The following is a 22302-nucleotide window of genomic DNA, read 5'->3' as shown; positions in this document are numbered from 1 at the left end:
TCTTAAAATTATCTTGAAAGTTTACACTTAAGAAACAGTAAATAAACGTAAAAGGAATGCAACAAGACTACAAGTAAGCCTACACGCATATCTATAAACACAAACATGCGTATGATAAATTGATCTGAAACCTAATGATAGAGAGAGAAACAATCTGGGATACCTGCTTTTACTCACAAGAATACGCATTGTCTTAATTAGACAGGTATAAATGACTGGCAACGAATTATTACAATTAATAATGTCTATGTTTATGCTGCAAAAGATGATTTGAAACATTGTGTTTTAGTCTAGGCTACGTGTACGTATTGTATATAGACATGATTTATTTTCAAATTATTATTTCTTAACTTTTAGCAATCACTTTTATTTAAATTTACATGTTAATAATTAGAAATATTACAATTAATTTTCTCTTGTTTGTTATTTTTTCCTTGTTTTTTAAATTCTGGCAAGAGCAAAAATTGTTTTTCTATTATTCTTTGAAAAATCAAGGTCTGACAGACGAAGAAAATGTTACAGCATGCAATGCTGTAGTATAAACTGTTAAAAAATGTTTTATGAACCTTTTAAGGTAAATTCGAATAAAAGATATTTCACTATTTCTTCCATAATAACATTTTTATTAATCAAATTCGTTGATATGTTTATGATCAAATGTTTATACATAGCGGTTTTTTTTAAATCACTTTTTTCAATATATTTCTTAATCAAGTAAGCGCATCGTGTTATTTGTGTCAAGTTTTTATACATATCCAATTAATATTTTTTTCAAAATTTATGATCTAGCCAAAACAAGAAAGAATGCATTTTATGATCTGTGGTGTATTTATTGGGGTGATCTTGGGTGTATTTATTGGGGGGGGATCAAGGGTGTGTTTATGCACATGTGTGTCATCATTTTTTAAGTTCGCGTTTCAATGTGTGCGTTATGTTCTACCTCTTCTGCCTCGCATTACTCGCTCTAGTCTCTGATGTTTATGCCATTGGATTTGCATAACCACGATATGTTTACTGCATGCTTGTGATCCCTTCTGTATCTTTTGGCTAATATGCATGAACCTTTTTTTGAGCGTAATATTTTCCTTGTGTGTGTGTGTATGTGCGTGTGTGTGTGCGTGCGTGGATGTATATGTGCGTGCGTGCGTGTGTGTGTGTGTGTGTGTGTGTGTGTGTGTGTGTGTGTGTGTGTGTGTGTGTGTGTGGGATTTGGGGGTGTTTGAAAAGAAAGCTCTTTATTTTTCGTAAAAATGATATGATTAATGCCTGTTGTTTAGATATACTTATATTTTCAACGATTATTTGCATGCGTCTTTTTATAACTATTTGGTATATAATACTCTGTAACCACGTATTCAACCGTGGTTTAGTATGTGTGGTTGTTATATACAAATAAAACATGCAACTAAAAACATGTGTCACATATTTAAAATCGTTTGTCGCCTCTATAACTTTAAAACTCTGTATGTTATTTGATTTAACTGAATTCAGCTTAATATAAAGCTAAAGTCTTTTTTCATCTTCAGAGTGTCAGTGAAAAATTGTAACATGGGTGGTTAATCTTTAAATCAGCACATCTGACGGATGATCGCGAAGCATGCCACATTACATAAATAATTATGCCTAAAAAATTCAATGCTTCTAATGAATTATGAACCGTGCCAGCGTTATCGTTATCAACCGTCAGGAAACCATCGTCGTCTTCATCGTATTTCAAATTTCTTTCTTGTTTTTATCTTCATTCTATTCATCGTTATCAACTTTACTCGGGCAAATAATAATAATGGGCAATTATTATTAATGGGCAAATCCAGAACAATCACAACGTAGTGACCTCCGCGAAATGAAGATGTATTCAAATTACGACGAATGACGAGTCAGCATTTTCCGCCTTACTTCCTATCAAATATTTTTTTCACACTCTTACCCAACAATACTTGTTTAATTTTTATAATTCGGTAATAATGTTTTAATAATTTTTATTCCACACCAACAAAAAGCAATATCATTTTTTTTTTGTTGAAATAATTTTTTCGTTCGCAACGACATTTTTTGAGAGTCGTGGAAGAAAGAAATGTTTTTTTTTCTTCGAAATTGTTTGCTGCCTTCATTACTTTAAAACCTTGAAATCTAGCCCTATCATCGTACCATCAACATGGCCGTCTTTAACCTCGTTCTCCAATTGTTTTTATTATAGCCATAGTATATTTTCTCAATTTTGTTTCGTTTTTCTGATAGTTTATTGTAATTTTAAATCATACACATAAAAATCTTTTCTAAGTTTTTATTACTCTTTTTCTTATGTTGTTAAAACCGACAATTTCGCGATTTGAGATCGAATTTTTGATGATTTCCCATTAACACTAACAACACTAACCACTAACGACGTCAACAACAAACACCAACGCCACCAGCATCAACAACATCAATCTTAATTACAACATTAATAATAACAGCAAGCACTATCAGCCAGACATATCAGGCGCAACTTCTGAGCCCATGGTATTAATCAACTTCGTAATTTTCCAAGAGATGACATCCTTTATACATGGAAACAAGGGCTGACAGGTTACCTGCCGTTTGCTTAGTAATTTTCATTGATTTATAGCATCCATATGTGTCTTCTTGTTTGTCTTTATGCTTACTTCTTACAAAAATTTTCTCATTAATTTCTTTTCTGGTATAATGGTGAAGTCAATAACCATTAGAGGTTGTGGGCTCTTTTTTATTTCCATAGTTCTTGTCATTGTTAAATGGAATTTACTGCAGAGAGAATTTTAAGATTTAACATTTCTAGATGCTACTTGAAACAATTTCAAACAAACGTTGAGTACAAATGACACGGATTCACAAGTTTCACATTCATCAGAAAAGATGTGTCGTGTGTGATGTTGGAAAATATTCCAAATGTGTAAATGTTAAATATATATCGTCTTGTAACAATCAAGAAGTTATATTAAAACTCCATACAGACGTGCATAAGTATGTAATTTTGATTCTTCTTCATAATCAGTATAGTATCGTTTTGTCTAAACTCATTTTGTCTGAATATCTTTCGCCCAACAACACGTATGCAAATTTGAATGTATAACTTATGGATAGCTTGTAGACTGCTGGTAAATAAGCATATACACAATCATTGTCTTCCTATTTTATTGTGTTTATGTATGAGGTGTTTGCTTATATACCTTATTCTCTTTCTGCGAAAGACCAATTTATTAAGCAATAAACATGCCTACACCATATTCGAATGCTTTTTTCTTTCGTATTTATTAGCCGCTCCTCAGAAAGTCTTATGCATACAGCGCTTACTAAAGATCTTTATTGGGTTTGTTATAAAACTTATTGATTTTTTTTGGTATGATTTATTAATGAAATTATTTTGTCTATAACACACACACACACAAATAAACAAATACACACACGGTAGTTCAACAATGAAATTTTTAACTATAAAACAAATATTTAATAACGTATAATAGGTTTAGTATGTGTTTTATAGATTAATATCGACTGAGGACAGACACACACACACACACACACAACACACACAAACACACACAACTCACTCACACACAATACACACAAACAAACATTAAATGTTAATTTAAAATTTAAATCTCTAGCTACTAGAACATCCACCTTCTTAATTCTCTTACTACCACACATACTAAAATTATTACTAATACTACTATTCATTTATGTATGATTTGTACACATTTACATATATTTTTGTATAGTTTGGTAGCAGTGATGTGACGAGATGCATGTTAATTCTAGTTATATGGCTAGAACATAGCCGCCAATGTCAATGAATTTAACGACAAAGCCTGATTTCATTGAAGAAGGCAATGATGATTAAGAAGAGACATTAAATGTTAATGAAACTGCAGCTAGCGTGGTTACTACTACTACTTCGGCCACTGTGGTTGTTACTTTTCTTACTCCTGCTACTGTGGTTACTACTATTACTACTAATACTACTACTACTGCCACGACAGCTGTTGCTGCTACTACCATTACTTCAACTACTAATTTGCCAGATATTACTAATTATACCGACTACTACGACTTTACTATTAATAAAATTGTTTATTGCTTAGATTAAAAGTTATACTACCATTTCTACAAATTCTACATGGATAATGATAATACTAATATAACTAGTAATAATAATTAATAATAATAATAATTGTGATGTTTATAATTTGTATGATCGTTATACTTGTTACTTCTACAGCTGCCACAACCACAACTGATGTTTCAATTTTTTATCGTTTTTCTAAGTTTTCTTTCTAGTAGTTTTTTTTAATTTAATTTCATTTTACCTGAAATCTGCTGGGCTTTCTTTCTTTTCCATCCATCAATGATTCATTATAGTTTCAGTTTCACCAATGTTTCTATAGAGTGAACATCAACTGAACATTTTTTAATAAAAAAAAAATTTTGTGGGCTTGCAGAATATAACATTTTTCAAGTTTCAATTTGATGCTAGTGCAAATAGTCATTCAATTTTACTTGAATGAAAGTAAATTGTTTCCCAACGCAAAAAAAACTGAAAGATTTTTTCCCTGTCAGTCTACAAAGGAATCTATTTATCGTTGGTGGATTGTTAATTAATTAGATTTAAATTTAATTAGGAGTAGATAGTGGTAAAGTGTGTGCTTGTGGAATACCCTGGCGAAAGTTATTTTGCTTGTGTTGTGTGTGAGTGTGTGTTGTGTGAGTGTGTGTGTGTGTTTCTGTTTCTGACTTCGTAACCAAGAATATCTTTTGATTTTATTGCAAAGCAATGTGTCTCGAACGAAATTAAATTTGAAATTGCAAAAATCATTTTTAAGACAAATTCTCACTTTAATTCATAGCATGACTCAAAAATAGTTCAATTTATTCATAAAGTCTTTCCTTCGAGAAGTAAATAAATGATCAGCTAGGTTATTAGATGTTTGGATAAGTTACCCGGTTCAACTAAAAAGACGTCCAACCAATTATATGGTTATGTTTGTGGTGGGTTGTTTAACAAAATGATTGAAATCACAAAGTTTTCCAGAAAAAAGCACCAAGACCAATGCCGGTCTACATATTCAAACGCCTAGATTATTTTTATTTCATTCGTTAGAATATCATTTTCAGCAACAATTCTCGAACGTTATCTAGATGAATTTTAAGCGATCTAAATGAAAGTCTACTGAATGGTATAGTGGCAAGTGAAACACACAACAAAAAATTTTTTAAACCGTTCTATTTTTATTTAAATGTTATTCGAATTATACTTGTCACGCCTATCTTACAACGTTGAACTTGACAATTGCACCTCGTGAAAATTGTCCAAGTTCTTTAGGTGCACAGTTGTTTGCTCAAAAGTTGTATGTTCACGTTGTTGTTTATTAGTTTTCATGATTTTGATGAAATATTCGAAATAATGAAATTGAAAAAACTTGAAAATTCATTTGAAATCATTTTCTAGTTCAGATTCTGTTTTGAGGTGTCCGGGTCCAAATACGTGAGAAGTACTTGCGTACGCTAATGCACAAGTCTTTAGAAACGAATGCGTTACGCGAACAATTTGTCATGCACTATGTGCAGTATGCAGTACAATGCAGTAACAATGGATTTTGCTATTAAGAATTTTGTCAAATGTGACAAATGTTTCAATGTCAAATAACTTGAAAACAAATATTTTCGTACATTTATTTTCTTCATTATAACTTCTCTAAAAACAATGACAGAAACAAATTATTTGAAATTATTAATTGTTATTATTATTATTATTATGAAAAAATGTTGTCATATAACAAATTGTATTATAGTAGTAAGATACTGTGACTCATCTGAGCTTGAGCTAAGTATAAATTCAGTGGAGATCTCTAGTTGGTTACATTTTGAATTCGACATTTCGAACTAATTCGCATTTTTTAAGGTTTGATTAATTTCAGAGGCTAGTGAATTTACTTATATTTCATTAAGCTAGCTCATGACTCTTAGAAGTTATAACGCATTCAAGAGAGTAGAACTGAAATGAAACGTGAAATATTCTCCTAAACATATTTAGATTTCATAACGCTGTACCTTACAATATGGCAAAATAAGTAATTATCTTGTTACTTGTTTATAGTATTCTATATAACTTATGGCAACTAATTCGAAATAAGATATTACTGAATGTATAACTCATTTCAACTTTTTACAAGAAATGATTTATATATATAATCTATATTTTTTACGTTATTTATATTATTATTTTTATTTCTGTTAATTATTTTTACTGTTGTTCATGGGAGTGTATATATATATATATATGTGTGTGTGTGTGTATTCGTGTCTGGCGTGTGATTGAGTTACAGATTTCGGTAATGAAATGTATGCATGCACTGTGTGTGTGTGTTGTCTCAGCGTCTGATCACTTACTTTGTGATTTGACTCTGAAGTAAGGTTGCACTATGAAAGTATAAATCATTGCTCTTTAAAGCTTCAAACTGGAACTTTGTAAATTTTGTAAATCAAAATTTATCTTACGGGTCACAAAATTCATTTAAAATTAGTAGTAATATTGAAAAATTTCTTTGTTAGCTATATTCTATGGTTATCTGAACCATGCAGTTGGATATCTTGACATCATTTTGTGGCAACTTCACTGAGTCATATCTGGTTCTATTATTACTTTCTGTTATAAAAAATAAATGATTAGAAGGTTGATTTTTTATAAATATATAGCATATAAACGCCATTTAGGCAAGATAGAATTTTTTCCAAAACATATTCTATATAGCGAAACTTCTATATAACGAGTTTTTCTCTTGAACCATCAAATTCGTTATATGGAGGTCCAACTGTATATGAGAATTGCTAAATGGTGGTCGAGTCCGCAAGAATTAATTTTCCTTTTTTGGTCTCCGAATTATTCATAATTTTTGTTTTGTTTGATTGAATAAAATTAATTTGATTTGATATATATTGTATGAAATTGCCGTCAAGTGTCTGAAAATGTTGATTGACTTTTGATTTAAACTTGTTTGAAAAGAGCTTCACGTTTCTACAATTTTATCAATGTCTTTCAACGGGGTATTTCAATATTATAACGATAAAAAGACAACACTCTATAAAAACTTACTCAAGTTAACTGTTTCAAGATATGAAATGGTAGCCCCTCACAAGTTAAAAATATTTGATTACATCCAAAGTTCTCAAAATTTCAAGTGCAAATTCACAATCTTTTCAAATGTTCGATCAATTTCTATCCTCAAATGTTTATTAATCCCATCATCTATGCTACTTAAAATCTTCAACTTTTCAACACATCGTTTTTTCAACGTTTTGGTTACATCTTTCCTTGTCGCCACGGAGTTTTACAAATTGAGATCTATTTCGCAGATAGTGCATAAGTTAAAGTAACAGTGAATATCATCCCAACCAAAGTAGGTACCGATCATTCCATAACAAACGCAATTATCCAGATTGTCGGTAGTCGGCTTGGGTTCTCCAGGTTGCCAATTAGAATAGACAGGTAACTTTAACCCAACTTGAAAATAATTGTAGTGTAGCTGGTTTTAGTTTAACTGAACTTTTTATTGAAAAAATTATAAAATTCTTAGATGAAAATAACTATCTAACTTGGGTAAGGAGCCCACATGTACGGTAGACGTTTCGAATTGTTGAATGTACTGTACAATCCGATCCAAAGTGCCAATTTACCGCTGTTACCGGGAAGAGGACACAGTGCTGTGCCTGATTCGATTACAAATTTTTTTTCAAATTATTTGTGTCAATATTTAAATGATTAAAAATTTAAAAAATTTAATAGAGTTTTTTTATTGTAATATTTTAAAAGTTTCAAGCGATTGTAAAACTAATCTGGTTCCTTCTGTGTGATGTAATTTAGTCATTTTTGATTTGTGAGCGGTTTTTTAAAAGCTGTTCACATATTACTTGCTGGGTAGATAAATGTTATGAGATTTAAAATTAATGATCGATTAATTTCCTCAATCAAAAAATTATCTCATCTCATAACTACATAAGATTTTTTAATTATCAATCAATTAATCAATTAGTTTATAAAGCGCTATTTTTGCGATGTTTAACAGCGCTCCTCAATGAATTTTGCAAACAGATGGGTCTTAAGATCCGCTCTGAACTTCGTAAGTGATGAAGAAATAGTCAGAGAAGGAGGTAGAGAGTTCCAAAAAAAGCCAGAAAAAGCAAATGCAGATTTAGCAAAAGAGTGTTTAACACGAGTTAAGAAAAAATGAAAACAAAAAGACGATTGTAAACCGGCGCGTTTAGGTTCAAATCTGATAAGGTAGCCAGTGCAAGAGAACAAGATAAGGAGATATATGAGAAAAGAAAAGGGCACGAGCAACCAGACGAGCAGCTAAGTTAAAAGCTTTACTTAAAGGATAGAGTGTAGAATCAGGAAGACCATAGTAAAGCGAGTTACAATAATCAATCCTAGATAAGACTAACGAAGTTACAAGAAGGAGAAGAGTAGGATCGTTTAAAAAAGGTAGAAGTTTTTTTATTCTACGCATAATGCAAACAAACGCATCATGCAAACAAAAGATTAAATTTTCGAAGAAACCAACTTTTCAAAACTGCCAGAGTGTACAGACGGACCACCAAATTCTCGTTGTAGCTTTCTATGACGACTGGGTGTGAATTCAGCATGTTGTTGCACGTGCTTCTCTGACTGAGCCATTGGTTTGTAGTAATTTGAATGCTGAAGCATTTGTGCTGTTCCATGACGTAGTTGAAACTTCCAGGACAACCTGGGACTTGGAATTGATTGTTTTAAAGATTTTTATAAATTATATTTAAATAAAAAGTTTCAAATTCTTCAAAAAAATTATTTGAATCATGTTGAAACCATGCTCCACAAAGGCTTCGCAGCCAGTCAGACAACCGGTAACGTTGTACAAAATGTCGGCCACTTTTGGAATGCAAGAGCAAAGTTCATAGGGTTTCACGAAGTTTATTCCTCTCAAGTTGTTGGCCGTTGCTATCTGAGTAGGATGGATGGGATGTGAAAAAATGGTTAACGCTACTTGCGACGTAAAAGTGATGCATATATAACGCGTTATTAAAACATAATAAAGTATTCTCCTTTTTGTTTGAATATGGTTTTCCATTGATTAGTCCATTTCAATTTGGACAAGTTGTATTTCATTTGAAATTATAATATTAACTTGACATACCAAACACTTCAGAATGCATTCAAATGAAGAAGCGGCCTTCAACTTAGTAATGATGTCCATGCGGTCATCGTAACAAACAGACGACCTCTGACCTTTGACAGCCAGGTAGCTATATGCCCTGCTGTAGATTCTTTCATTCATTTGACCACCACTAACTATTTCCAAATACAGGAGGAAAAAGACTAGAATGGCCATTATTACATTCATGTCCCTAAGCTACTGTGCTTATAATCACAAACAAACAAAGTTTCTAGAGAAAAGCAAGAAATTTATTGCTTCTGCAAGATTTATACGTTAAGATTTTGTTATATTCATTCGTTCATGTATTAACTGTTTTTTTTGTAAAGGTAGAAAAAAGCATGTAAAACTTTTTAGGAAACCGTTGTCACAAATTTTTACTCGACGAAATCGCTATTATGTTATTGCCGCTTCCCTTTATCCATTTATTCCGCTTCCATAAATCCTGATTCCATTGTTTCCAATTTCAGCTTGCAATGTTTTTCATTTACTAATTGCTTCTAGCACAAGTCAAACAAATTATAAATTTTTTTATTCATGGTTTTTTATGTTCATTAATCATTTAAAACATTGTTTAACGTTCGTCAAGACATTTTTTTCCAAGCAACTGCACCCAATCAGCTGAGGTTTTGTGATTATTTTGCGTTGCTGTCTATCACAAACGCGTTGAAACTTGCCTGTATAGCAATTTTATCGTTGAAATAACTTTTGCTTGCGACTACATTACCCCATTCTGAATAGTGACACGTAGCTTCTGGTAGTTCCTCATTTACAACACAAAATAAATTTTAAACACGCAGGACAACTTTAATTTCAACTTTTGAGATGCATTCAGTAATCTTCAAGTACTAAATTATTCTGTTCTATTTGAATATATATATGTTTTGTTCATAAAAAATGTTAAAAAGTTGATTTTCTCTATACTCTTGAGATATTCCCTAGTTATTTGTGTACAAATATTTCTTCAGCCGCTCGTCAAATATTTCAATATTACCTTAAAAAGTTTCATGTGTATGGAAATTCGTTTACGTTTTATAAATGCGGAATGGAATTAATTTTACGTAATCATTGAACTAATGATAAAACTTTACAATTGAAAAGTGACGTTTGAGTTTTTTTTTTGAAGAAAGATTCTAAAAATTTTACGGCAATTAAATACTTGTTTGCACTAACATAACACGAATCTCAATAACAGAATTAATGACACTTCAACTTTTTGAAACATTCTTGTAAGAAGCTAACTACAAATCCAGGTCAATCTCACAGACAGTACAAAAATTAAGTTTGCAATAATTGTCATTCCAGCCGAAATAGTCAGCAGTCAACCCGTAACATACACAATAGTCCGTGTAATCCGTTGGGGAATTTGGCTCTCCTGGGATCCAATTGGTAAACGTCACTGGCTTCGATTGGGCTGTGTTATATTTTTGAATATGTTTTTTTAAATTTTATGTCAATTTGTAGAAATTTTGATTTGAAAATTTTAAAAAATCTAAAACATTGAAATTTTTACTTGGGTAAGGAGCCCAGAGGAATGAAGTTCGCTTGTTGTTGACGTACGTGATGTAAGAACCAGTCCATATGACAAACGTGTTGGGAAAACCAGTTAATGAGCACTGAGTGAATTCTACAAAAATGTGTGTGTGTGTGTCTGTTTGTGTGTGTGTATTTATGTGTGTGTGGGTGGGCCAATAGTACAGTAGAACTATAAAAATTACATCGTATCACTTCATATACATGCATTCAACTTTTTTTGTATTTTTAATAATTTTGCGAAACAACAAGGAAACATTTATAAAAATTTAGCCACTCTAACAAAAATTAAACTTTAATTTGAGTATGAGTTTCAGCAAACAAAATATAATTAAAATAATCACTGATTTAAACCTTTGACAACAGAAATTGAATAGAATCTGACAGCCAGATTTTCATTGGAGCTCTCAATAACCACGGGATGAGATGAGAGAAAGTTGTTGCATAGACTTCTTGAGGCCTGCCATGTTCTCGCAGCTGCTTGCATGCTGAAACATTTGTGATTCTCTATTATGTAGTCAAACTTTTCAGGGCAACCTGACGTTAATTTTCATTAGAGAAAAAATTTTCATTGGAATAAAAATAAAATAGTAATTATTTGATGAAATTTTAAATTTTTTTCAAGAAAGAGGTGTTATTAATTAATTTATCCAACATCAATCATTACAATATTATTTGTTATTAACAATATATTCAAAATTATGCGCATAGAATATGCACAAGTTAGTCAGCGTCTGTTGGCTGATTCAATACAAGCAAACACTTGGACAAAACACTTGAAGAAGTTATGCAAAAGTATTTTAAAATACCAAAACAAGTAGAAATAAATCACCATGGTTAACAAAAGCCATACAACCGCCAAACAAATCTGTCGCTACGCTGTACCAGAAATCAGCTAACTTGAGAACACATGAACAATTTTTGGAGAGCGGTCTGTAATTAATACCTCTCAAGTTGTCGTTTGTGATCGACTGTATTGTGGGATGAAATTACTGTTAAATGAGTACAGTGACAAATAGAGAATAACCATTAAATGCAAGAATTTTTTCAAGACGTTTGTAATCTTTAGAACTAATTTTTAATAAATAAATTTTTTTCTCTAGCTGCGGTTTGACATAATTGGTTTTATTTTATTCGATCCGTTTATGACGATGACAATCGCTATTAATACGTCTCTCCAATGAAATTTAGTTAATTTTTGTTTATTTGTTAAAATTTTGTTTTCATGAATGAATTTATTTTTAAAATTTAAAATGTAAAGTTGACAAAAAAAAATGAAATTGTAAAACGTTTTAAAAATAATTAAATAACTGACCAAACATTTGTTAATGCATTCGGACGCTGATCTCGCTTTCAATCTTCCTACTATTCCTATTTTTTCATCAAAACAAACCTCTCTTTTCTTTCCATTAACAGCCAGGTAACTGAAGGCCCTACTGTACACTTTCTTGTTCACTTCACTCCGCACTATCTCAGCGAGTGCGAGAATAAAAAGCGTCCAAATTACTTTAGTCATTACTTTGAAATTCAAATCTAAACTATTTTTCTTAAATTATGAAGTTCTGTGTCTATGATTATAGAAACTCTGAGTGAACAAATTTCAGGGTTGTTTCTCGTCGTTATAGCTACGCATCGATTTATATATGCGAAACGTTTCAACAGCATGTCAAATTGCTATTAATTTGATTGGATATTACTTATATACTACGCCATAGGTAGTGCTACTTATTTATTCTTCAAACAATCCTCTCTGAAAGATTGTTCCACAAATTACAAATTTAGAGTTGGAAATGATATTTACAGTTTATGACAAGCCTAAGATACAAATAAATCATTTGAAACAAATTGAACAGATATAGAAAAGCGGATCTACGAAGCATTTTAAAAATGCTTCTGCTTCTGCCTTCGCGATTTTACTACAATAAAATGTACGTTTTACCCATTGCGCTGAAATGTACCCCTAGAATACAACGTACATTTCATTAAGCATTATGAATGCTCTCAAATTTAGCAAACGTTCATCTCGCTTTTGTTACATTATTTACCTGTGCATTTTGAATTCATAAATCATGATAAACTTTGTCGTACAGTAATTATACTCTGCTAATGGAACAAAATTTTGTTTAGGAGATTAAATTAATGGACAATGTGATGATTTATTTAGCGGGAGCTTTGTTCAGGACTACATCAAATGCATTTGGTTGTGTGGAAAATTTTTAAATTTGTTTCCTAATATTCTTGTCAGTGGATACAATTAGATTGTTCGATATATCCAACTATCCGTTTCCGTTTCTTTCTGTTTTGTTCGATATATCCAACTTTCTGTTTGTTTTGTAATAGCCAACTATTCATTTACGTTTCTTTGTTTTCTTCGATATATCCAACTATCCATTTCCGTTTTTCTGCTTTGTTCGATATATCCAACTACCCAGTGTATACCCAGATCCATGCGTCGTATATTATATAACACGTTCCAAAATATTGCTTCCAACAACTAAAAAGCTTTTGAGTGTTAAGGGCTTTTACTGGATAATTATAGGCCTCCACTTTTTTCATGCCACGGAACCTCCATGTCTGCAAATCCGGCCCAACATAAGCGTTAATAGGAAAAAATAAATTTAAAATAAATTATATATCACATTTGGATGTTTAACAAAGTTTTTTCAGTTATCTGGTGATGTATTTATTATTTTTTATAAAATATTAATAAGACTAATGAAGATATTGAAATAATTTTTGTGAAATAAACCACAAATACGGGCTACAACAATACTTTAATATAAAACTTAAATTATGATTGACAGAGGTTGACAGAAATCAGACGCATATAAGAGACTAAAGAAAAGACACATGAAGAACGAAAAGATAAATGCTTAAAAAATTAATTTCATTATTAAAATAATTTTAATAAAAGAATTTTAAAATTAATTGGCCACCATTTGGCAAAGATTGTTAATGACAGTTACTCAACTTAGACAGAAGTTTTAAAACTATAACAAAAAGTTTATTGACTTAAACTGTCAATCAGAATTGATATAATATAAAAGTTACGGTAATATAAAGACAAAATTAATAAAAAAGTTTTATGAGTTTTGTCAAAATTATTTGGGGGTTGAAGTTACAGCCAAGAAAATATTACAGAGTGATATCGATCTCACAGAGGCTGCATCTCAACATAGTGCAAGTGTAATCATCCCAGGCACATTCTGGTAAAATTATGTATTGCAGGCAGTAATTGTTGCCATTGGCGACTCCATTTGGTTCCCCCGAACACCACCCAAAAAAACTTAAGGGTATATTGACGCCTGTCGAGAAATGTTTTTTTTTCAAATTTATACGTATTTGCGTTTCTATTTCAACCATCGTATCGATTTTTCTAATAAACAGAATAGAAGAGATTGTAACAAATCAATTACAAATCAATTATAGTTAAACAGATACTAATTAAATTGACCGTTTCTGTTTGAGTCATTTAAAAGTTGTGACAACACACTTTGATAACAATCGAGATGATTTAATAACAAAAAACTGAAAAAATATCTACACTGAAAATAAGCAATCACTAGCCAGGGAATGTGTTCCAAAAAAACGGAGTACTTGAAGAAAGTTTGTTGAGTTGGATGCCAGACGTCCAAACAGCGGAACCTTTAAAATTGGGACACGACGACAGATCTTAGTAGGAAAGTGAAAAACAGGCATTGTTAACATTTAAAAAAAAAACTTAGTCTTCAAAAGAAGATCGTACCCTTAGAAACAGATTGCGGGTACTTCGATGCAGCCAAATTTTCATATTCGTCTTCGACAGCCAACAGATGCCCAGACGCGTTGTTACAAGCCTTACCAGCAGTGCTCCAATTCATTAAGTTGTTGACCAATGAATAACATTTGTGCACTTCGATTATGTAATCAAACGGTTTTGGACAATCTAAGTTATAAAATTTATTGAAGAACAAATAAAAGTTTGAATAAACAAAATGAAATTAGAATTTTAACAATCTAAAAAAATGATCAATTTGAAAAGTTGGTTTTTTCAAATAACATAACCATGTGAGACAAAAGCCAGACATGAAGCATTCAAATCAGCGGTCACATTGTACCAGATGTTGTTCAACTTATGAACACAGGAGCAAGATCTCACTGGAGACATGTAGTTAATGCCTCTCAAGTTCTGCTTCGTCGTTATCTGCCATGCATTGATAGGTTTAAGTTTGTACATTTTTTAGTTCAATTCCTCTTAAACCGACTTCATTATGATGAAAAAATTTGTTGCTAAATAAGAACAAAATATTGTTGACCAAATCAAATTCAAAATATTAAATCATCAAGTTTTGAAGCCATTAACAAATTGCTAGTTACAAACTTGTCGGAAAATTTTGCCTTATAATTGTAGAACAAAATTATCTCAACTACGAACCAAACATTTGATCAAGCACTCCGATGAAGATCTCGCGACAATGTTTGTTGACATTATCATCTGCGCGTCGTAACAAACAGGCGTTTTCTGTCCGGATACAATAAGATAACTGTGGGCCCTGCTGTACAATCCTTCCTTCGCTTGGCAGCAAATTTCTCCAAACAATGACATCATTAATGGAAACCACATCTTACGTTTCACATCTAACTTTTTTAAACTTGAAAGTTTAAACTTTTTAAACTTGAAAATTTGAAAGTGTGAACAAGCCTACTTAAGTAAATAATAATTTTCCCATATAAACGTTCTATATTGTACACAAAATGCAACAGCCTAACAACAAAATAGAAATATAAAATATAACAAAGAAAAGTAATTATATTCTTAGAAGAATGAAAAACGTCAATCGTTCGTATCGTGATTCCATTGTTGGCTCAAATCGTCATCATTATTCCATACAATCACAAAATAATTCTGAGCAGTTTTTCATTTTATACATTCATTTAATCGTCCTGAGCAAGATTTTATAGATTCTCTGAATGAAGGAGGCCGTTATGTTGCAAATTTCTGAAACAATTGGATAGTTACTAGAATAGATGATCGCTGTTGGCACGACATGTTTTGTTCGCTGATGGACTATTTGATTGGAAGTAAAAAAAAATTCTTTCTGTTTTTCTTTTATGAATTTGTCAACCATTATTCTGAAAAGTTTTTTTTCTGGGAGCAAAAATAAATGCATTAAAATTTCAAAAATAGTGAGGGACCACGGATGTTGTGTAAAATTCTAAGCAAAATCTTTGTTCACTGATCGTTCCATCCAGTTTATTTTGATAGAAAATTTCAAGACACCCTGAAATTTTCCAATCATCAACTATAGCAGTTGAACATCTAAGAAAGTTATTTCATATTTTGCACCGTTTCAATAATTTTCATCAAAACCTCAAACTCAATTTTCCTCATTTTTTTTCATGTTTGGAATAGAATATTCATCAAAAAAGAAAATTAATTTATCGTTAACGTTCACCAAATAACAAATATTGTTTTGAAGATTAATCAATCATTTAAGACAGAAATATTAAAAGCATGAAAGTGTTTTACTACAAATATGTAATTGAAAGCGTTTTACTACAAGTATTTAATTGACAGATTTGTTGGATCGTCAACACACTCTTTAGTAAAATTTGTAGAAGTTTTGAAATATTTTGTTTGTCCAATAGAAACCTCCCAGCTTATACATTTTATCTAAACCACATAAAATTTATTTTAAAAGTAGAGTAAATGTTAGACTAAAACGTTTGACTTGTTTTGATTTTCTCTATTCAAACTCACTTCAAAATTACTATTTTCATTTCGTTTCTTTCAAAATCCCACGAAGAAACGCACGGACATTACGGCGTGACATTACTCTCACAGAGACTGTATTTCAATTTACTACATAAATCATCGTCCCAGGTTCTTGCTGGTATAATTATGTATTGTATGCAGTACGTTTTGCCGACGAATCCATTTGGCTCTCCAGCACCCCATCCAAAGAAACGTAATGATTGAAAGACACCTGTTGAGAAACATTTTAACTAATTTTATTTAATATATATATATAGGTTTTTTTCATCAATTTTGTGACCTTATTTTTTACTCAACATTTACATTTTTCAATTTATTTAAGTTATTATCTATTAATTTGAAATTAATTTTTATTATAAATAACAAACAAATAGTCGCGACAACAAATAATAAAGATATTTTAAGATTTTCTTTAAATAATAAAGATATTTAAAGAAATTTAAATATTTGACGATCGGGAGAAGGTAATTTCTACAAAAGTTGTTGATCGGGGTGGTGGAGATTTTCACAAATTGTTTTAAAACTTTAAACTTTCTCCATGGGGCCAACTTTTATGCTGATGTGTTCAAAATTTTACTTACCATAATTTTTGGTCTTTTAAAGTCAATTTCCACTTCATGAATACTAAACTTTTGTTGAAAACAACGACTTTTAACAGAAATAACTTTACAACTGCCCCCGGTTCATCCTTAGATCCGCCACTTTCATGTGTTCATCAAAATTTTTTTAACGTCAATAATCTAAATCGGAAAAAAGTTAACTTTCACAGAGTTTCTATATAACATTTCTATTTTAAACTGTTGCAGCTTCTTCAAAATCGCCAAAAGAAAGTTCTCAACCAATTAAAAAACCAAGTTGAGTCGCAAGAAATGTTTGGCAACGCATCGCCACTGCCTTAAACAAATTTTCATCGGAGCGTCTACAATAGACATAGTTTAAATTGACCTCGTCTGTCTAAAATATCTTAAAATTTTATCTAATTTTTGCTACATATATATATATATATATATATATATATATATATATATATATACATATATAATATAATATAAAAAATTACAATAAATGATTTTAATTTAGAAAAAATGCACCAGGATAGTTGTTCCAACGAAAAGGGGTGCTTGAAGAAGTTTTGTTCAGTTGAATGCCAGACGTCCACACGGCAAAACCATTATTTGCGTATAACGAATGGTCTAAGCAAAAACATAATGAAAATGTTTCAATAAAGGTTTATTTTTTAAAAATATGACAAATGTCTAAAGAATGGCCGTACTTTGGACAACTGATAGAAGATACTTCAGTGCGGCAGAATTTTCATATTGGTTTTCGACATCCAACAGATGGGCAGATGCCTTGTTGCAAACCTCCCTAGCAGTGTACCAATTCATTGAGTTATTGACGAACATTAAGCATTTGTGCACTTCGATTATGTAGTCAAAAGAATTTGGACAATCTGTAGAAAGAAATTTCTAAAAATATAACAATTTTAAAGATATGTGTAAAATTTGAAATAACAATAAATTCATTTGACAGATACAAAGTTTAATAAAAGTCAGTAAGCAAATTCATTAAAATATTTAACCATGTGAGACAAAAGCCAGACATGAAGCATTCAAATTATAGGTCACATTGTACCAGAAGTTGTTCAACTTGGCAACACAGGAGCAAGATCTCATTGACGACACGTAGTTGATGCCTCTCAAGTTCTGCTTCGTTGTTATCTGCCATCCATTGATGGGTTTGGTTTCAAACAAATTCGTTCAATTTTTATTATTTACACGCTCATGTTAAGTTCACATATTTGTTTGTTTGCGTCACAGACTTTGTTTAGAGGTTTCGTTTATAGCAAAATTTGAAAACATTGGTTGACATTTTTTGGTTCCATTGAGTTTGAAAGGTTCACGGATGTCAAAACGAAGTTGTATGTTGAACGAATAATTGAAAACTAGAAACTTGAGCAGACTCAAAAGTGTTTAAATTAATAAAATTGTTCTGTATAAATCAAAATTATGCGTAAATGTATACATACCAAACACTTTAAAATGCATTCCAATGTTGAGGCAGCCTTCAACTTAGTAATGATGTCCATGCGGTCATCGTAACAAACAAATGACCTCTGACCTCTGACAACCAGGTAGCTGAATGCCCTGCTATAAATTCTTCCATTAGTTTGACCACCACAAACTATCCCCAATTGCAAGAGTAGGAAAATCAACGATAACATTATGATATATAACTCGACTCGTATTTTCTTAGGATTTATCAATTTAAATTTATGAGTTCCGCAGAATTTAAAATATTCAATTTTGTTCATAATTCGCATGAAAAGCTTCTACAACATTTGAAGTTATTGTCAACAGTTTTCTCTCATTTTCAGAATGTTCCTCGTTTCAATGAGTGCGCTCCAAAGTAGAAGAAACGGACCTGTTGATGCTATTCATTTTAAAATGCTTTTTGTTTGTTAATCGTTGCCCATTGTTCATTTCATTTCAAAGAAGGAACTCAGCTAGTGCGACTTACAGTTTTATAAATAACTGTTTTCATAGCTCTATGTACAAATTATTTATTTAAATTGCATGGGAATTCTAATATTTTATTCCGTCGAGTCAGGTCTTCATTAACTTCTTTGTACGATATAAACTTTGAAAATTGCAATAAATCAATCATTTGTTTGTTAGTGTTGGGTGACTGTTGCAAAAATCAATTGTTTAAATTTAGAGACGTCAATTCTTGGAAGGCTGAAAATTGCAGGTCTGACCTTGCAAAAGTCGATATCCCCTTCGCACTGGAATAAAAATTTTAAACATGCACCAAAATGAGCAGCAAAACTTGCCTCGTGCCGTCTTCATATTTCACAGCTTAGTATTTTATAATTGGAACTGTCAAATTGTAAACAACTAATCCTACCGAGCTAAGCCGTAATTTTTCAAAATTTTAAATTTCGTTTAGAACTATTCAACAAAATATTTATTTTACACCGTTAAATTAAAATTTCATTAAAATCTTTGCACCAAAAATCAAATAAATATTAAATAAATAAATATAAATTCCAAATGTTCTATTTCAAATAAACTAACTATCTAACTTGTTTAGACTGGGAGGTGAACGCAAAAATGGATGGTTTAAATTCAGACATTAGTTGTCAGAACACTAAAAATTTCATATCGCACACACACATATATATATATATATATAATATATATATATATATATCATATATCCATGTTCATGATCGCACCTGACAAATGCTGCAATTTATTACTGATGTTATTGTCAGGATAGTAGAACACTAAGTCAATGCTAATTTAAATATCTGCTTAAGTCCCACTCGAAAATATTAAATTTCACTTTTGTAATATAACGTAAAAATATTCATGAATTTTTTAACGTTCAGATAATTTGGATTAAAACGTTTCAAATTAAAATCTCCACAGTGGTAATGTACTTAACAAATATATCCATTTAAGCAAACTTGAACTGAATGGAACTGAAACGAATATTATTGACTGTTATTAGCTTCTACAAAGAAAGAGAGTAAAAGTTGCTGAAAAATATATAATAATTAAATTTATTATTTTTAATATCAAGGTTTATTGAAACTCATAAATGTCAAATTTTCAAATATTGAAGTTATAGTTTTTAACATATATAGTTCATCCAAATCAGAGTTTTTAAAAAATACGTTCTATCACAAGTATTTATATAAATTCAGCATCTAGTACACCAATTTTTCAGCTAATATATTAAGTAAAACACATGCTAATCAAAATATGATTTATTACTATAGACTTAATTTTCTATTTTACTTACATGATTTTAAAGCAATATAGTTAAGTCGGTCTATTATCATCTGTCAAAAACTCAAAAATTAACAACATTTCTATTCTTAGTGAATTCTCTCCACTAATCTGATGTTGAAAGGACTGGGATATACGGTTAATCCATACATTTCATTGACAACAACCATGTCCTCTCCCTCTGGTGGTAGGATTTGAAACTGCTGAATGAGTGTGGAAACGACGAGAAACAATTCCTGGCGGGCCAGTGGTTCTCCAATACAGGAACGTTTGCCTGAAATATTTTATCAAATATTTGTCTTTTTCCATTTTATCAAATAGCATATTCATTGAGGAATGAGTTAACTCACCGATGGAAAAAGGAATCACATGACTTTTGTTGACAATTTCGGTTTGGTCCTCATTCAGGAATCTTTCAATTCTGAACTTTTCTGGTTCATCCCAAACATCAGGATCCATGTGGGCACTGTACAAGTTTGCCAGGACTGTGACATTTTTGGGAATGAGCACCCCATCAACGACAACATCACTCAAAGTCATATGAGGAATGGCTAATGGTGCAAGTGTTTTAATTCTCATCACTTCCAATGTACAAGCTTCTGTTATGAGTAACTTTGGCTTATCTTCGAGTGATGGGTATCTCTTGAGACCGACGACTCTATCCAACTCATCTCTCATCTGCTGTTGCACGTCTTGGTGATTGGCCATGAAATAGAGAAACCAGAGAACCGTGTTTGCTGAAGTTTCTGTTCCCGCTATCATCAAGTCTTTTATCATCATTTTGTGCTGCTCTTTATCAACCAATGTTTTCACATTTGAATCATTAGAATGAAGTTTCAACTCTTCTTCAAATTTTTTGCTAAACGTTTCCCCTCTGATGCCGTTTAAAATTGAATGAATATTTTTCTCTATAAATTGGTCCCATTTTTTCACGGCTTCAACAAGTTCCGTAAATTGACCTTTAAAATATGGAACAAATCTCAAAACTGGAAGAATGTTCAGAATGAATTTGTTCACAATTATGTCTGACAATTCAGTGATGTAATGAAACTCCGGATCATCAACGGACCATCGTTTGCCGTACAAAATGCTGCTGATCACGTTGAAGAAAGTAGCAGTAACGTCTACAGATGGATAGAACGGTTGACCTTTTCTGACTTTTATTCTCTGAATTAGATGCTCCACCTCTGTTTTCACTCTAGATTCCATCATTTCCTCTCCTAATCCAAACTTTCTGAGAACATTTAGGCAAGCTTTGTGGTACTTTTTGAACGTTTCGTTGTACGGATGTTCACCAAGCCCTGACCAAACAAGAAATTGTATTTTTTTCAATTAAAAAAAATATCGATTTTAAACTTACCTTTTTGGCCGGGATTGTAGAGAGAGGTGAGATAGAATGTAGGGCGACTAGAGAATGCCAACGCCCTGCCAACAAACGCTTTCTCGATTGTCTGCCGACCATTTAAAATAACCATGTACCTTTTAATTACAATATTAATTATGATAAAATTAGCCAATTAGCCCTAATCAAAAACCTTGAATAAAAATTTACTCTTGTCCCATATAGCAGCCAATAATGTTTCCAATCTTTTTGGATTTATTTAAAAAGTAGACGTGTAATCTTTTGGGGTCGGAAATAAAAGGCAGCGATCCGAGCAGTGGAATATGAGGAAGACATGGAGGCCTTTTAATTTTCGAATCATCTTTCCGAGTTTTGTAGCATCCCCAGAAGATTTGATAACACAGCCATGATACAATGAAAGATCCCACATAAATTGCAATTGTTTCCAAAATTGTCATATTCATTTTTTCAAATAGTTCATAACATAATTTCCAACAAAATAAGTTTTTTGCACATTACAAAGTTTTTGAAATTTTGTTTAAAGATAAATTTAAACCCATTTACATACACAATCGTTCAAACTTAGTTATGTCTTAGATTTCACGTACTCATTTAATAAAAACATGTTTTCAAACATTTCTCAACACTAATTCTAAAGTCCAGAGTCTT

At 31.4% G+C, this 22302-nt stretch overlaps 5 protein-coding genes across 5 annotated transcripts; all 5 read right to left on the bottom strand.

Annotated features, from left to right (window-relative positions):
• Positions 1-6566: 6566 nt before the first annotated feature.
• Positions 6567-9383, bottom strand: HELRODRAFT_172159 (hypothetical protein; the record flags this gene model as incomplete). The annotated part of the gene is made up of 5 exons (XM_009018843.1): positions 6567-6664; positions 7612-7725; positions 8580-8762; positions 8861-8996; positions 9189-9383. 5 exons carry the CDS (start codon positions 9381-9383, stop codon positions 6567-6569), a joined length of 726 nt encoding a protein of 241 aa, XP_009017091.1.
• Positions 9384-10447: 1064 nt separating this feature from the next.
• On the bottom strand, positions 10448-12255 carry HELRODRAFT_172158 (hypothetical protein; the record flags this gene model as incomplete). The annotated part of the gene is made up of 5 exons (XM_009018842.1): positions 10448-10620; positions 10720-10833; positions 11094-11276; positions 11572-11710; positions 12133-12255. 5 exons carry the CDS (start codon positions 12253-12255, stop codon positions 10448-10450), a joined length of 732 nt encoding a protein of 243 aa, XP_009017090.1.
• Positions 12256-13874: 1619 nt separating this feature from the next.
• On the bottom strand, positions 13875-15342 carry HELRODRAFT_172157 (hypothetical protein; the record flags this gene model as incomplete). Its single annotated transcript, XM_009018841.1, has 4 exons — positions 13875-14044; positions 14485-14664; positions 14784-14922; positions 15154-15342. The coding sequence occupies 4 exons, from the start codon at positions 15340-15342 to the stop codon at positions 13875-13877; spliced, it is 678 nt and encodes a 225-aa protein (XP_009017089.1).
• Positions 15343-16538: 1196 nt separating this feature from the next.
• Positions 16539-18718, bottom strand: HELRODRAFT_172156 (hypothetical protein; the record flags this gene model as incomplete). Its single annotated transcript, XM_009018840.1, has 4 exons — positions 16539-16705; positions 17768-17947; positions 18077-18215; positions 18524-18718. The coding sequence occupies 4 exons, from the start codon at positions 18716-18718 to the stop codon at positions 16539-16541; spliced, it is 681 nt and encodes a 226-aa protein (XP_009017088.1).
• Positions 18719-20380: 1662 nt separating this feature from the next.
• HELRODRAFT_78899 (hypothetical protein) lies at positions 20381-22091 on the bottom strand (the record flags this gene model as incomplete). The annotated part of the gene is made up of 4 exons (XM_009018839.1): positions 20381-20565; positions 20642-21592; positions 21652-21770; positions 21844-22091. 4 exons carry the CDS (start codon positions 22089-22091, stop codon positions 20381-20383), a joined length of 1503 nt encoding a protein of 500 aa, XP_009017087.1.
• Positions 22092-22302: the final 211 nt, after the last annotated feature.

The sequence above is a fragment of the Helobdella robusta genome, assembly GCF_000326865.2.
Source record: "Helobdella robusta unplaced genomic scaffold HELROscaffold_23, whole genome shotgun sequence".
In the NCBI taxonomy this organism is placed as follows: domain Eukaryota; kingdom Metazoa; phylum Annelida; class Clitellata; order Rhynchobdellida; family Glossiphoniidae; genus Helobdella; species Helobdella robusta.
This window is presented reverse-complemented; position numbering and strand designations above follow the sequence as displayed.